The sequence below is a fragment of the Cololabis saira genome, chromosome 3 (assembly GCF_033807715.1).
Source record: "Cololabis saira isolate AMF1-May2022 chromosome 3, fColSai1.1, whole genome shotgun sequence".
Lineage (NCBI taxonomy): Eukaryota > Metazoa > Chordata > Actinopteri > Beloniformes > Belonidae > Cololabis > Cololabis saira.
Genome location: NC_084589.1, coordinates 36,036,372 through 36,050,948, shown reverse-complemented (window position 1 = coordinate 36,050,948; position 14,577 = coordinate 36,036,372). Strand labels below are relative to the sequence as shown.

The window sequence follows — 14,577 nt, the reverse complement described above, 5'->3', positions numbered from 1 at the left end:
TAGGATTGGGTTAGGATTAAGCTAGGATTGGTTTAGGATTGGGTTAGGATTAAGCTAGGATTGGTTTAGGATTGGGTTAGGATTAAGCTAGGATTAGTTTAGGATTGGGTTAGGATTAAGCTAGGATTGGTTTAGGATTAAGCTAGGATTGGGTTAGGATTAAGCTAGGATTGGTTTAGGATTGGGTTACGATTGGGTTCTGGGTTTTCTCCGGCTTCCTGCGGACGTTTGTCCGGTTAATCGGTGATCCTGAATGACCTGCAGGGGTGAGCGTGGTTGGTGCCCCCAACCAGGGGCTGGCATGGTCTGCAGCAGACCCCCACCACCCTGACTGGGAATAAACGGGTATCGATGGATGGATGGATGGATGGATGGATGGATGGATGGATGGATGGATGGATGGATGGATGGATGGATGGATGGATGGATGGATGGATGGATGGCGTTTGAGCTGAAAAAAAACCTGCAAGAATCTGTGTTTTGATGGGTTTCCTCCCGGGGATCGGCCCGAACAGACCCAGGACCGGGGGAGGTGGCTCTGTGGTGAAAACATTATGAGACGGACCATGTACACAACTCCTGGCATTTCTGATTGTAACACAATACAAACGCAAATCTTAAACGCAAAAAAAAATAAAAAAAATCAACTTACAAAAACTTAAAAAATTCTGCAGCCATTCAGTCGTTAGTCCTCCGACTCTGGTCTCTGGTTCGTCTGGTGTATCCGGTTCAGTTTATCCGATTCATCCAGTTTGTGCGGTTTATCCGGTTTGTCCCGGTTGATCCGGTTCCTCCGGTTGAACGATTCATATATGGGTTATTACACTGCAGGACTGTGTCCCACCAACAGACGTCCACACATGCTGAGCTCTCTGGACGTTAAACTATGGCTATTGGATCACTCTCGAGTGAAACCAGAGTCCCACACGTCCGAGCTCCGCTGCTCGTCAGCGGGAACGTCGGACGCTAAATCGCTCAATCCCTTTCACGAGTTTCAGTTTTTTCCTGAAAAGTAAACAAATAATAGAACAACAACTCCATGACGAAACAGATCAAATATTACAGAACAAGGTAAACCACTCGTGTGTGAATGTGCAGTCAACAAACTCGGGAGATGAAATAGCGAAGACACGAACACGTTTCCTTTTAAGATCCTTGACGCGGCGTCGCCGCGACAGAACCGGAGAACCAACGAGGACCCGGCGCTCCGTTGCTCGCTTGATCTCTCAGGCGACGCCGCGCCGCCAGTCTGAGATGTGCTTGTCGGCTCGACACCGGTGCTTGGCGTCTGGGTGAGATCAAAGCTGCGAGGGCGGGTGTTACCTGCGTGACCCCCCCCCCCCCCCCCCAAAGCTGCTGGGTGTGAAGCACCGCTGCGTTGTTGTTGTGCTTCTGCAAACGGTGCCACAGCGATGGCGTGCTCTCCACCCAAACCAATGAAAGTCACAGTGTCTCGTTGTGTTTTGTGACCCCTCCCCAATCCCCCACCCCCCACCCTCGTGTGTGCCCCCCCCTCTGCACCTCCTACTTGTACAGCAGTGGGATCTGACTGTTGTGACAGTGGTTGCGGCCCATCTTGCTGTCGGCCGGGTAGAGGTTGGACGAGTTGGAGAAGGACGGCGGGAGGGAGTGATTGTCCGTGGCGGGGTTGGGGTAGCCGGGCGGGGGCAGCAAGGACCGGGGGTCCGGCTGGGAGGAGGGCAGTGGGGCGTTGTGGTTCTGGTTCTGGCCGGCGGAGGGCGGGCGGCGGTTGCGAAGAGCCTGGCGCTCGGCTAGCTGGTTGCGGAGGGCCGACACCCGCTCCTCTTTCTGGAAAGACAAACGGGTAGAAGTGAGTTTACTGACGAGGACAACCGCGACTTTCTCCAGCAAATACAGTCGGGGTCAAAAGTTAGCATCGCCTCAAAGCTGCTATGAAGCACTGGCCCCAACTTTGATCAAAATACATATTTTACATAAACATATTCTAAAAAATTATATGAGAAAAAGGTATAAATATCAACGTGATTTGTTGTTGACTTGTGTTCAGCCTTTATTTTTTTCTTTCTGATTAAAACAGAACTTTTGAAACAAGTTGCAGGGAGCCTCGGGACATAATTGACTACGTTTACATGCAGCCAAAATTGGGGTTAAGGTCAATATTCCGATTACTGAAACATTCGTAATAATCTGTTGCTACATGCGTGAGCAAACAGGTTTATCCCTGTATACATGGTAATTAATCATTTGGGATATCTCCATCAAACCAGCGACGCACGGAGAACGTCATGACGCAATTCCCGTCATTTCCGCTTCTTCTTCCTGTATCCAAATCCAAAACAACAACAATAACAGCAGCACGCCGGATAATGAACAGCCCAGTAGAAGTCGTTTTGTTTCTCGGCCCTGTAGTTCGCCTTTTTCAGCGTCTTCCAGCGGTGCTTGATCTGGTCTGGCGTTCCTACAAATCCTGCTTCACGCAACTTTTCACTCACCTTTTTGTAAATCTGGCTATCCTGGTACTTTCTACCGTCTACAAATGCCAAAATGTTCATATTTTTACATTTATGAAGTGATTAGTCTCCTCCTGGTCTTGCGTTTCACCATGTTTATAAGTACGTCCTGGACTCAAATATTCTGGTTAGAAAAGGAGTAACCCAGGGGTCATATTTGGGTTTTTTAAAACCGGAGCAAATTCCGGTTATTCAAAGGGGTTATTGGTGTTTACATGGCCGTGCAAAACCGGGTTATTGCCAATATTCCGGTTAGAAAAGGGTTATTGGCTGCATGTAAACGTAGTCATTGATTGCTCTGGTTCCGACAGATTGAGCTGCCTTTAGCCAGCAAGCTAGCCGGCGTTGCAGCCGACTTTATCGCCACAACAACGGCTAAACAGAGTTCATTGATTAGTTATTTTAAAAAACCAAAACTGGAAGAAGACACGCCACTGCCAGTGCCTCAGACTGAGTACACCGTTACATGTGCGATTTCTCTTTGATGTAAGCTATTTCATGCAGTATGTTAACACCTCTGCTGTTTGAGTTTATGTTTAGTTGCCACTTTGTACAGTTAAATTGTTAATTATTGTGTGGTACGCTGCAGAGCCAATGCGCTGCCAGTTCAGCAAATAAACTACAATACTGTAGTGGCAAATAGGCTACTGGCCTATAGAGACAGGTTTTCATGCTCTGTTGGTTGAGCATGTTATGTTTAACTGTCAGAATACATTTGTAATGCACATTACAAAGTAAAATTGACACTGCCTTTAATCTGTCTGTGTGTCATGTTTTCTGCTTAAAAGTTTTTATAAGTCCGCCTTTTCTGGGACAATATGGCCCACTAATTTTTCTCCTGGCCCACCCCAAAAAATATTTCTGGCTACGCCACTGCTATGAAGTGTCATATATTACATTTATAAGTTACGCTTGGCGCATATTTTAATCACGCAGCGCCTTTTTTCCTGAATCCACGATTGTGACCCCTGGCCGCCGCATCACAGCGTTACAGAGTCCAGAGCTGCCGTCAAACACGGCTCGTCCGGCGGCGAGTGCAGACATGCTTGTGTCTGGTTTTATTCATTATTATTGACATTATAAACACATCTGGTGCTCATTAAAGATGATATCTGCAGAGTTAATAGATGTTCATTAATAAGTTTCATATAATTTACTGATAAAATTCTTCTTTCTCATCTGTATGTTGCAAAGACGTCAATCCTAACCCTTTGACCTCCATCTTTGGTGTGGTGCTGGAAGAGGCGCAGCTATCGGCAATTCAGGCAGAGGTTATAGCTTTTTCCAATTTATTGGCTAGACGAATGATTCTGTTAAGCTGGAAGAAGGCAACACCACCGTCACATAAACGCTGGGTGGAGGCGGTGATGGCACACCTCAAACTTGAACACCTCAAGTATACCATTCAAAAGTTCTACAAAGCCTGGCAACCCATTCTATCATACTTTAACGAATCTTTTTTCTTATACTTTCATTTTATTTTGTATTTTTTACTTATTCTCTCTATTTACTTATCCCCCCCCCCCAAAAAAAGGCTTGGTGCGCACTGTTATTGTGCTGCTTCGTGTTTGAATGTTTTATGTGAAAATCCAATAAAAATATTTGAATAATAAAATTCTTCTTTGAAACTAAAATGCCATCTGGTGGTGTTCATCATCCTTGAAGACTTTTATTCTACCAAACATGTAAAAGTGTTTTTTATCTGGACCACAGGGACGCCGCCTCTCTTTTTCTGTGCAGTTACTGCCCTCTAGTGGCCACGTTGGGGATGAGACCTTTCCTTCAGCCTTTCAACCTTGATCCTAACGTTTAATATGTTCAAACTTGTAGGTCAGCTGGTGAAGACTTGAACTATAATAATAATAATAATAATAATAATAATAATAATAATAATAATAATAATAATAATAATAATAATAATAATAATAATAATAATAATAATAATAATAATAATAATAATAATAATAATAATAATAATAATAAAGCAGCGAGTTGCCCACCTCCTGGATGATCTTCTGCAGCTCCCGGTTCTCCCGCTCCAGCTGCCGGGACTTCTCCTCGTCGTTGTTGTTGGTGGACGAGCCGGTCTTCAGGGTGTCCTGCTGCTCCGACTGCCACTCCCCGCGGGTGATGAGGCGCCGCATCTGCAGCGGCGGGGGACAGGAAGTGGGTTGAGAACGTCAGCGAGCCGATGACACTCACCAAGACGCTTTAAACATGTGCAGCCTGATGTTCTTAACCAGCAAGGCGGGTTTCTAAAAGATGTTTTTGAAACACAATACAAACAAAAACGAATCCCCTCGTCACCGCCCTCCACCCACCAGACCTGTACCACGACAATAAAGACCGTTATTTTGCATATTAGTTGACAGAACCACGCAAATAAATGACAGGGACAAAAACAACATCTGTTCAAACTCTAATAAGAGTCGTTGTATTATAGGGTAACTTTTTCTGCTTCCTTTCGATCCACAAATGTCAGAAAAGGCTGCCAGGTTACATAACATTTCAAAACAGACCCTTGTAGAGAACATCTTATTTTTTCAGATATTGTATAATCTCTTTAGTCCAGTGGGAGAACGAAGGAGGAAGAGGGTCTTTCCATCTGAGCAGAATCAATCGTCTGGCCAGTAGAATACTAAAGGCCATCACATTGGATTTATAATTACTTAAATCCTCATCCTCCAGAGTGACACCAAATAGAGCAGTAAGAGGGGATGGAACTATTGGTTGCAAAGATATTGTAGAGACAGTGTTGAAATCGGACTGCCAGAAGTGGTGTAATGTTGAATTGACCCAATCCTAACCCGCTCCTAACCTAATCCTAACCCAATCCTAACCCAATCCTAACCTAATCCTAACCCAATCTGAACCTAGCCTAATCCTACCCTAATCCTAAAACAATCTGAACCTAGCCTAATCCTAACCCAATCCTAGCCTAATCCTAACCCGCCCCGAACCTAATCCTAACCCAATCCTAGCCTAATCATAGCCCAATCCTAACCTAATCCTAATCCTAACACAATCCTAACTCAATCTGAACCTAGCCTGATCCTAACCTAATCCTAACCCAATCCTAGCCTAATCCTAGCCAAATCCTAACCCAATCCTAACCCAATCCTAGCCTAATCCTAACCTAATCCTAATCCTAACACAATCCTAACTCAATCTGAACCTAGCCTGATCCTAACCTAATCCTAACCCAATCCTAGCCTAATCCTAACCCGCCCCGAACCCAATCCTAACCCAATCCTAGCCTAATCCTAACCTAATCCTAGCCTAATCCTAACCCAATCCTAACTCAATCTGAACCTAGCCTAATCCTAACCCAATCCTAACCCAATCCTAGCCTAATCCTAACCCGCCCCGAACCTAATCCTAACCCAATCCTAGCCTAATCATAGCCCAATCCTAGCCAAATCCTAACCCAATCCTAACCCAATCCTAGCCTAATCCTAACACAATCCTAACTCAATCTGAACCTAGCCTAATCCTAACCCAATCCTAACCCAATCCTAGCCTAATCCTAACCCGCCCCGAACCTAATCCTAACCCAATCCTAGCCTAATCATAGCCCAATCCTAGCCTAATCCTAACCCAATCCTAGCCTAATCCTAACCCGCCCCGAACCCAATCCTAACCCAATCCTAGCCTAATCCTAACCCAATCCTAACTCAATCCTAACCCAATCTGAACCTAGCCTGATCCTAACCTAATCCTAACCCAATCCTAGCCTAATCCTAACCCAATCTGAACCTAGCCTGATCCTAACCTAATCCTAACCCAATCCTAGCCTAATCCTAACCCAATCCTAGCCTAATCCTAACCCAATCCTAGCCTAAAGGTTGCAGGGGTTTGCTTACATGGATCACAGGTCGGGTCAAACCCTGGTCCGATCTCAGCCTGACCTTTGACCAGTGGAGTCGGTTTACTTAAAACTACTATCTTAAAGTGTGAAACTGTATGTCGTTGACAAATAGACGATGTGTTGATCCTCCTGATAACCTTCTTCCACACTGGATCTGGAATCTGTTTGTTTAAATCCCCATTTGTGTTCGGTATAATCCAAAGTTGACAACTGAGATAGATTGATATATAGATTGCCTATGACCTGCTTTAAGTGTTCCCCAGCTTTGAAATAGAGTCTAAGAAAGTTAGTAAGGGGCAGGAGGGAAAGCGACTGGAAAGGGAGGCTACAAAATTGTAGATATCTAAAGAAGTGGGTTCCAGGAATACTAAATATATCTACTAGCCGTTCAAAAGTTATTATCTACGGAAAGATCCTGCAGTGAATGTTTTTTAACTCTTATCGCGGCCTCTAGGCTCCGAGCTCCCAGAAATAACCTGCCAATCAAACTGTGACGAGGTTTGGTTGTGCCAGACGACCCCCCGCCCCCCGGATCACGACCCGTGTGACCTCCCTGACCTCCCTGACCTTGGGCACGAAGAGAACCACCAGGGTGATGTAGGCGGAGAAGACGACGGCGAGGGAGGCGAAGGCGAAGGAGGCGTCCTGCTGCGAGGTCAGGATCATCGTCACCGGCGCCGTGATGAGGCAGAGCACCTGCAGGGAGGAAGACGAGAAGTCAGGACAGAGGAGAGGAAGAGGAGGGGGGGGGTGATGAAGACATGGAGAGGAAAACAAGAAGTTAGGACAAAAGAGAGGAAGAGGAGGAGGGGGGATGCGAGGGGATGAAGACGAGGAAAGGAAGACGAGGGGGAAGACGAGGAGAGGAAGACGAGGAGAGGAAGAGCATCTGTGAAAACAGCATTAACGAGTCATGAGTAAGGCGTCCCACCGGGCCACCAGCTGCAGAGGAAAGATGCCATCAACTATTGACGTGTCATGAAAGTGAGATTGAGCATCAGAACGCCGCCGTTCCGATGTCGCGCGATGGAAACCGCGTTCAATGATCTCAGGAATGAACCAGAGTGATAGATGATGCTTATTGGCTGCAGACTGTCGGAGGAGTCAGAGCAGATAATGGCTGTGATTTATCCGATAAAAAAGTCCAACTCAGGGAAGCAACCAAAGTGACGGAAACCTCACTTTTCCATTTTTTATTTTTCACAGCGATTCCACACCAACGGCTTCTATTTCAGAGTGGGGAGCAACCCGGGCGCCTCCATTTAGCATGATTCACTCGGTACCAGTGGCGGCTGGTCAGTAGAGGGCGCTAGGGCGCCGCCCCCATCAAATCAAGAGAAGAAGAATAAAAATTTAAATAATATTTTAGAGGAGGGAGATTTTTTTTTCATTATGCGCTTGCAAATGTCGAGATTAATGTTGATGCACAATTTCAAGAATAAAGTCAAAATTTCGTGAATAAAGTTGAAATGTTGAGAAAAAAGGCAAAATTTCGACTTTATTCACGAAATTTCGACTTTATTCTTGAAATTGTATTTCAACATTAATCTCGATATTTCAACATTTTTCTCGAAGTGCACAATAAAAAAAAATCTACTCTTCCGTACAATAGTAATTAAATGTTGTTTAAATATTTATTTGGTTCCAAAATGTTTTTTATTTTATTATTTATTTACTTCCGTAAGTAAGGGGCGTGGGTCAAACAGAATCCAGTGTAAACTCTCTAACATTTGATAAACACGTGACCTGAGGATCTCTGGTAATGGGTTTGAATTAGATTGGTAAAGGGATGCAGTCGTGTTCGTCCCAGAAACTCATTTATCAGCAACGGATCATCGATCAGCATCGTGACTCGTATGTTGTTTTAATCTAATGTGACTGGACAATTCATTCCCCGTCTTTTTTAGAAAATCAAACTGAACTACACAAACCAGATTTTGATGTTTGTTTTCAATAGGTTAAATAACACCTGCTTTTGAAATAATATTTGTTGATTTTGTATATTATCAAATATCTGAATAAAAGGAACATTATCTTTTCAAATAATATAAATTCCAGACAGAACAATGGAAATATTCATGTTTTTCTTCTCTCTTATGTGTAAAATCAACTGAACCCAAACCAGGAAGAAAAAAACAATAAGAAATAACAGTGGACTTGTTGAAATGTTAAACTTTATGTTCAGTTTTCTTTTTCCACTGCAGCAGAACTGAACTGCTTCACTAAAACTTAGGACCAGTAAGCCATTGTTGGATAGTTACATTTTTCAAAATTAAAAGGACCAAAATATTATTTTCTACCTTTCTTTTTTCCCCATTGTACCAAGCTTGTACCTAACTGTGACTTCTGTGTACCGTTACACGCCGAGATAAACTGCCCTCCCAAAGATTGTTAGCACCAGCTTCCACTGGGTCGGTACCAGCAGCTGCTGAAGAAAGTTTACGGCCGACGGCTGCAGGTACCACCCTCCTTCAGGACCCAGGCGCCCGTAAACGGAGCAGCTTCCCCTCCATAAATCCTCCCTCGCTCTGAAGCCGAGGGGCACGACTCGGTCCTGCTGAGACTGCAGCACAATTAAAGTTGCATCGCATCGATCCCTCGTTAACGACTTCACAGACGAACGCCTCACCGCTTCAGACATCAGCGCGGGGAAAAGAGGAATAGAAAGCTCTAAAGCACGTTGGCATGAGCTAGAGGAATTTTATTAGGGGGTCAGAAGTGACTTGCTTCAGATCTGGAGAGTCCTGTGACATCACAGACCCAAGTTAAGGACGTAACGAGTCCTGCGTCCCCTCCTCCTCATCAAAACACCTGAAGCATTAGGAATTCCTGTTTGAGCAGTACCTTGAAGAAGGCTTGCGCTGAAACGCGTGGGTCTCTGCTCCCATGTTTTTAAACTTATTAGCCATGTTTCAATAAAGGCTTTTTAATATTTTTCCACAAGAAGAGTGCCTTGGACTCCCTTTTTTGACAAGATATTGTTTTTTTCCCCAACACCAAAGAGCACCTTCAAGATTTTTTCTGAACAATTCCCTGAGCACTTCGGATTTTCTCTTCACTTGAAGCATGTTTGGTGGTCAGCTTGAGATGGACCGCCGCTTCCAGTAAGGCCATTTGGTTGCCTAGCAACGTTAGCGCTGCCCGGGTGTGATTCGCCTCTCCTGAACGACCTTTGCCAGGTGTAGTCCCTCCTCTCAGGATGGCCACGCCCCTTCTGGGTTCAAACAAATGCTGTAAAACTTCTGGCCCCGATTGTCGCCTTTCGTTTGTCGAATAATGAAAAAAAAATGTAAATGTGGAGGAGGAGGCGGGTTTCATCATAGACATACGTTGACGCCGCATCGAGTGTTCTTGCCCGCTGCTGCGATACGTCAACGTCGCCGCCATATTGGATGTGGCAAGACTGCGCTGGAAACTAATACAAGTGAATGGACTTATTTTCATAAAGCGTCTTTCTACAAAGAAATGTACGTCTTACGTCTCATTTATTAATTCACAAACGCACTAATATACACCAAATATAATATATTTAATTTTCTCAGATGGCAAAAATAAGAACTTTATTGATCCCACATAGGAGTAATTCATGTTATATCAGCTATAGAGAACAAGGTAGTGCCGAAAAACACTATATATCCCCCCTCACAAAAATGATAAGAGAAACATATTTTCTCATCAACAAAGCATATTTTACATTAACATATTTAAAAATTTTCAAGTTACAAAATAACATATTTGAACCATTTTTCAGATTTTTTCAGTTATTTTATTGTCTGAAAAATGGTTCAAATATGTTATTTTGTCATTTGAAAAATTTTAAATATGTTTTGTTGATGAGAAAATATGTTTCTCTATTTTTCTTATTTTTGTTTTCTTATATTGTTTTTTCGGCACCACCTTGTTCTCTATAGCTGATATAACATGAATTACTCCTATGTGGGATCAATAAAGTTCTTATTTTTGCCATCTCAGAAAATTAAATATATTATATTTGGTGCCTAGCTTTCCCCAAGTATATTAGTGCGTGTGTGAATGAATAAATGAGACGTAAGACGTACATTTCTTTGTAGAAAGACGCTTTATGAAAATAAGTCCATTAACTTGTATTAGTTTACAGCGCAGTCTTGCCACATCCAATATGGCGGCGACGTTGACGTACGGCTCAGCGCTCGATGGGGCGTCTACGTGTATATGTCTATGGGTTTCAGGAGGAGGCGGGGCTTTGGGAGGAGGAGGCGGGGCTTCAGAAGGAGGCGGGGCTTCAGGGGAGGCGGGGTCTCGGGACTCACCGCTACGTTGTAGATGGCCATCCCGACGGCACGGTGGTCGTTGATCTTCTCTGTGGAAACAGACTTGGTCTCGTAGGCCAGAAAGATGCCGAGCAGCAATAGCAGACCCTTGTAGCCGTAGACCACACCTGCAGGAGAGACGGGGGGAGACAGGGACATGGATAAACCAAACAAAGAAAAACGCCGGTTTGATCATTTGAAATTAACGCAAAAAATATTTGTCTCCTTTTTTCACCCAAACATGAAAGGAGATTTCAATCAGTAAAAGTTCTGATCTGATAGTTGATTGACGGCTGGTCTCCGGGTAACGGATTGCAGGTCTGGACTAGTTTTACTCTGCGAGTGTCGAGCAGACCAGACGTTTTTAAGGCCCCGTTTCCACGTAGCAAAAACGGTGGTGATTTCATGCGTTTTGGCCGTTCGTTTACACGGAAACGAAGCTTAAAGTAAAAAATTATCATTTCTGAAAACTCCGGCCAAAAAGTCTGTCTTCACGTTCACGTGCTTGTAAACAGAGGGAAACGGACATTTAGGCTTCAGAACGTCACATTATGCGACAGAAACGTCACCAGCGTCATGTGTGCCACCTGTTGGAAGTAAATGGAAGTTACTCGTGTCATTTGTTGATTTGTTTTTCCAGGATTCTGATTGGCTAGCATGACTTTATGCTTCTCGTTACATTGCCCCCTGTAGGTTTGGCTGCTCATAGCACCTTAACAGAGTATTTATGCGGGTTTGTGTAAATTATGGTATTTTTCAAAACGTAGAGGGGGAAATATCCGTTTTTGTAAATACCCGGCTATGTGTAAATGTAGCCTAAGAATGCGTAAAAAAACGGTAAAAACGTCCAAATGTTTCATTCGTCTCTTTTCATGACTCCAGACGAGGACGTTTGGCTTCAGCTCGTCTCCATGGAGACGCTGAGATCTCGCCTGTACCGCCAGAGATCTCATCACTTCAACTCTCGCTCCGCTTCTAAACGGCAGCATTTTCGGTTTCTTTGCTTCTCAGCGCATGAAAATAAAGCGTTTCTTGAGGGACGACTGGAGCCCTGAACCTCCTCAGACCGTCCGGCGCTCCCGTCCTCGGCCCGGAGCCGAGGCCCCGCCCCTTCCTGCCGGAGGAGGCCGGCGCCGCGGGGCAGTGGCCCAGTTTGTGACCGACATAGATGGAATCTCACACTCCGCTAAGAAGGGGGGGGAAGACGGAGAGGGACGAGTGTTGGGGGGGGGGCAGTACCGAGCCACGTGTTCATCTTCTCCGAGCTGCAGTGCTCCAGCAGCGGCTGAATCAGGACGTCCAGGTCCACTTTAGGGGCCTCCCTGGTGAACTTCTGCTCGGGAAAGGGGGGGTGGGGGGCAGCAGAAGGATAAAGGAGAGAGGGGGGAGAGAAAAAGAGAGAGTGAGATAATGAGAAACGATGAAGCAGCAGAAAGAACTGCACCGTCAGAGTAAGACCCCCCCCCCACCCCGGGTCCAGACCGCCGACTTAAAGGAGATACGGAGAATTAGAAGCTGAACAGAAGACGTGTCTTTGACTCGGGGCTGCGGCGGCCTGATAATCCCTCGCTCCTGCAGACAAACGGAGGTGAAGAACTCGCGGCGGATTTGTGTTGTCGTATCAGGATGATTAGACCTCATTAACCCACCTGAGTAAGCCGCCGCGCCACATTTTGTTCCTCAGAGCACCTTTGGTGTTCATTTGTTCATTCACATTTGGTGTTCCTCAGCCAGGTTACCAACATTGCCACCTGACTTGGGGAGCCGACGCTCCAGCAAACTCTGCTGAAGTTTCCCCGTCTGTTCAGGGTAACATCGTTCCAACGGTACAACTAAGTAGAGGGCTGCATTGGGATTGGCTCCCGCCGGGTCCCGCGCGACCCAAAACAAATCTTGCGGGAGCGGCGGTTTGAACTCTCCTGCTGGTCAAAAAAAAAACAATGCGGGATCGGAATGTAGTCTAGCGACAAGGTGGAAATCAATGACGTGGAAAATAAACCTCAAACAAGGTCTTTACAAAACAAAAACAAAGCAAGACAAGTCAGATATTTGGAGAAACTGCGTTTAGTGTCTGTGGCGCATCTTGGAAAAGAGACGCAGGGATTGGGACCGCAGTCGGTCAACAGCATTCTCTCCCTCCACAGCAATGTAATGGCTAAGCGATTCATTTGTTAAATTAATTTGTTTCGTTCATTATTTATTAGTGTTTGAGCCACTCACAGCTACTCTCCTTGCTATAACCTCAATCACATAATTGATGCGTGCGCGAAAGGCGAAAAGGCGTGCGATGATGACATTGATGGATTTGCATCTAACTTTCGGTCAGGTGCCTATCAACTGCCAATTATCCATCAAACTCCACAATTATCATGTTAACATTAAATCAGATAGATTTCTCTTGCATCTCTATCATTGTGCGGGCATGAATTCTCAGAGTTTTGCGGGAGCGGGTGGGAGTGGAACACAGACGTTGCGGGTGCGGGCGGTAATGGTCAGAAATGCAGCGGGAGCAGGCGGGAGCGCAGGGCTCTACAACTAAGCCCAAAAAATCCCCCCAAAACACCCGTAGAGCCCAGATATACTTACAGTTCAGGCCGCGTACGCATCATGGCCGCCACGCGTATCCTGCCTTCATTTGACGCGCACATTCTCAAAAAGACACCTGCAGTTCTCGCTGTGGCCACGAGTGGCGCTGGTCCCGGTCAGATACCAGCTGATTCAACGGTCTAACATACCATCTCCGTTTCCTTTGCCGAGATCGCAACCAAAGCAATGTTAGAATCTCTTCTTCATCCAATATTATCATGTTAACTTGTTTGTTGCTCTAATCTGCTGCTGCTACTGCTACTAGTAGCAGTAGCAGCTTTTCCAACTGTTGCTCTGCTTACTGCCCCAATCAGTTACCGCCGGTACGACGCGCCCTCCTCGCGTACTACGCGAACGACGTTGCAGTTGGTGATGCACGCGAACGGACAAGAACGCAAGAACAAACAGCAAGTATATCTGGGCTCTTAGTCATCAAAAGTATATGAATACTTTAAATTTAGTCCCAAACACCTTTTGGAGTTGATACCAGACCAGTATTTTGGAGCATCTGAAGCCCCGCCCCCTCGTCTCTCGTGGGCCGGACAATAATAATTGTAAAATGAACGTCACATGATCAAATTATGGTCTGCATCAGCTCCCACATTTGATGTTTTCTGGTCATAACTCCGTTTACTGGCATGAAATTTTTTTTTTTTTTTTTCATCGGTTAGCAGAAGCTAAAGTGCCGCCGGGAAATGATTCCTACTGAAAACAACAGGTTTTTTGTTATTTTTAACATATTTGGATCATATGCATTTTTCTAATCTTTTGTAATTTTGTACAGGAGAGATTTTTGTTGGACTCTAAGAAGAAATATATTTTGTATAATTGTATTCTATGTTTTTATTTTACTGTGCAAAACTGTTTAATAAACTATGTTTTTAATGATTTTTTATAATGATGTGATACATTATGGTTTTCATTAATGGAACAGAGAAATAATCGTTAGAATAATCGTCCAATTACTGGTTAGATTAGTCGACTTATCGACCAGGTCGACAAGGACCAGTTACAGACTAGTTACTGTTGCTAACCTGGACCAACTACAGCCACTGTTTTAAAACGGTGACATCTCCCAGATGTTTCAGACACAACCCCCCCCTTTCATTGGGGGTCTTGACATGAGACTTAAATATGTAGAAAATCTAAAAAATAAAAAAATGGGCCGAGTTTCCAGAACCTCGGCATGCGCCAACATCCGGACCAACGGCGCTCACGCAGCATCATTGTTATCGCCACGCTGCTGATATTCATCCCTGTTTTTCTATCGTGCATGAAGGATGGTTTCCCCGGCGACGACCCCCCGGCAACTGTGTGCGTGACCCCGTGTGCGTGTGGTGCG

At 44.9% G+C, this 14,577-nt stretch overlaps 1 protein-coding gene across 2 annotated transcripts in view; it reads right to left on the bottom strand.

Annotated features, from left to right (window-relative positions):
* Positions 1-1,522: 1,522 nt before the first annotated feature.
* Positions 1,523-14,577, bottom strand: part of gabbr1a (gamma-aminobutyric acid (GABA) B receptor, 1a) — a 163,155-nt gene continuing 150,100 nt past the window's right edge. For both annotated transcript variants that reach the window (XM_061718519.1, XM_061718520.1), the window contains exons 20-24: positions 11,889-11,982; positions 10,650-10,777; positions 6,928-7,056; positions 4,493-4,636; positions 1,523-1,809 (exon numbers count right to left, since the gene is read on the bottom strand). In XM_061718519.1, the coding sequence (XP_061574503.1) occupies positions 1,525-1,809; positions 4,493-4,636; positions 6,928-7,056; positions 10,650-10,777; positions 11,889-11,982 (780 nt within the window). In that variant the 3' untranslated portion in view covers positions 1,523-1,524. The remainder of the gene's footprint in view (positions 1,810-4,492; positions 4,637-6,927; positions 7,057-10,649; positions 10,778-11,888; positions 11,983-14,577) is intronic.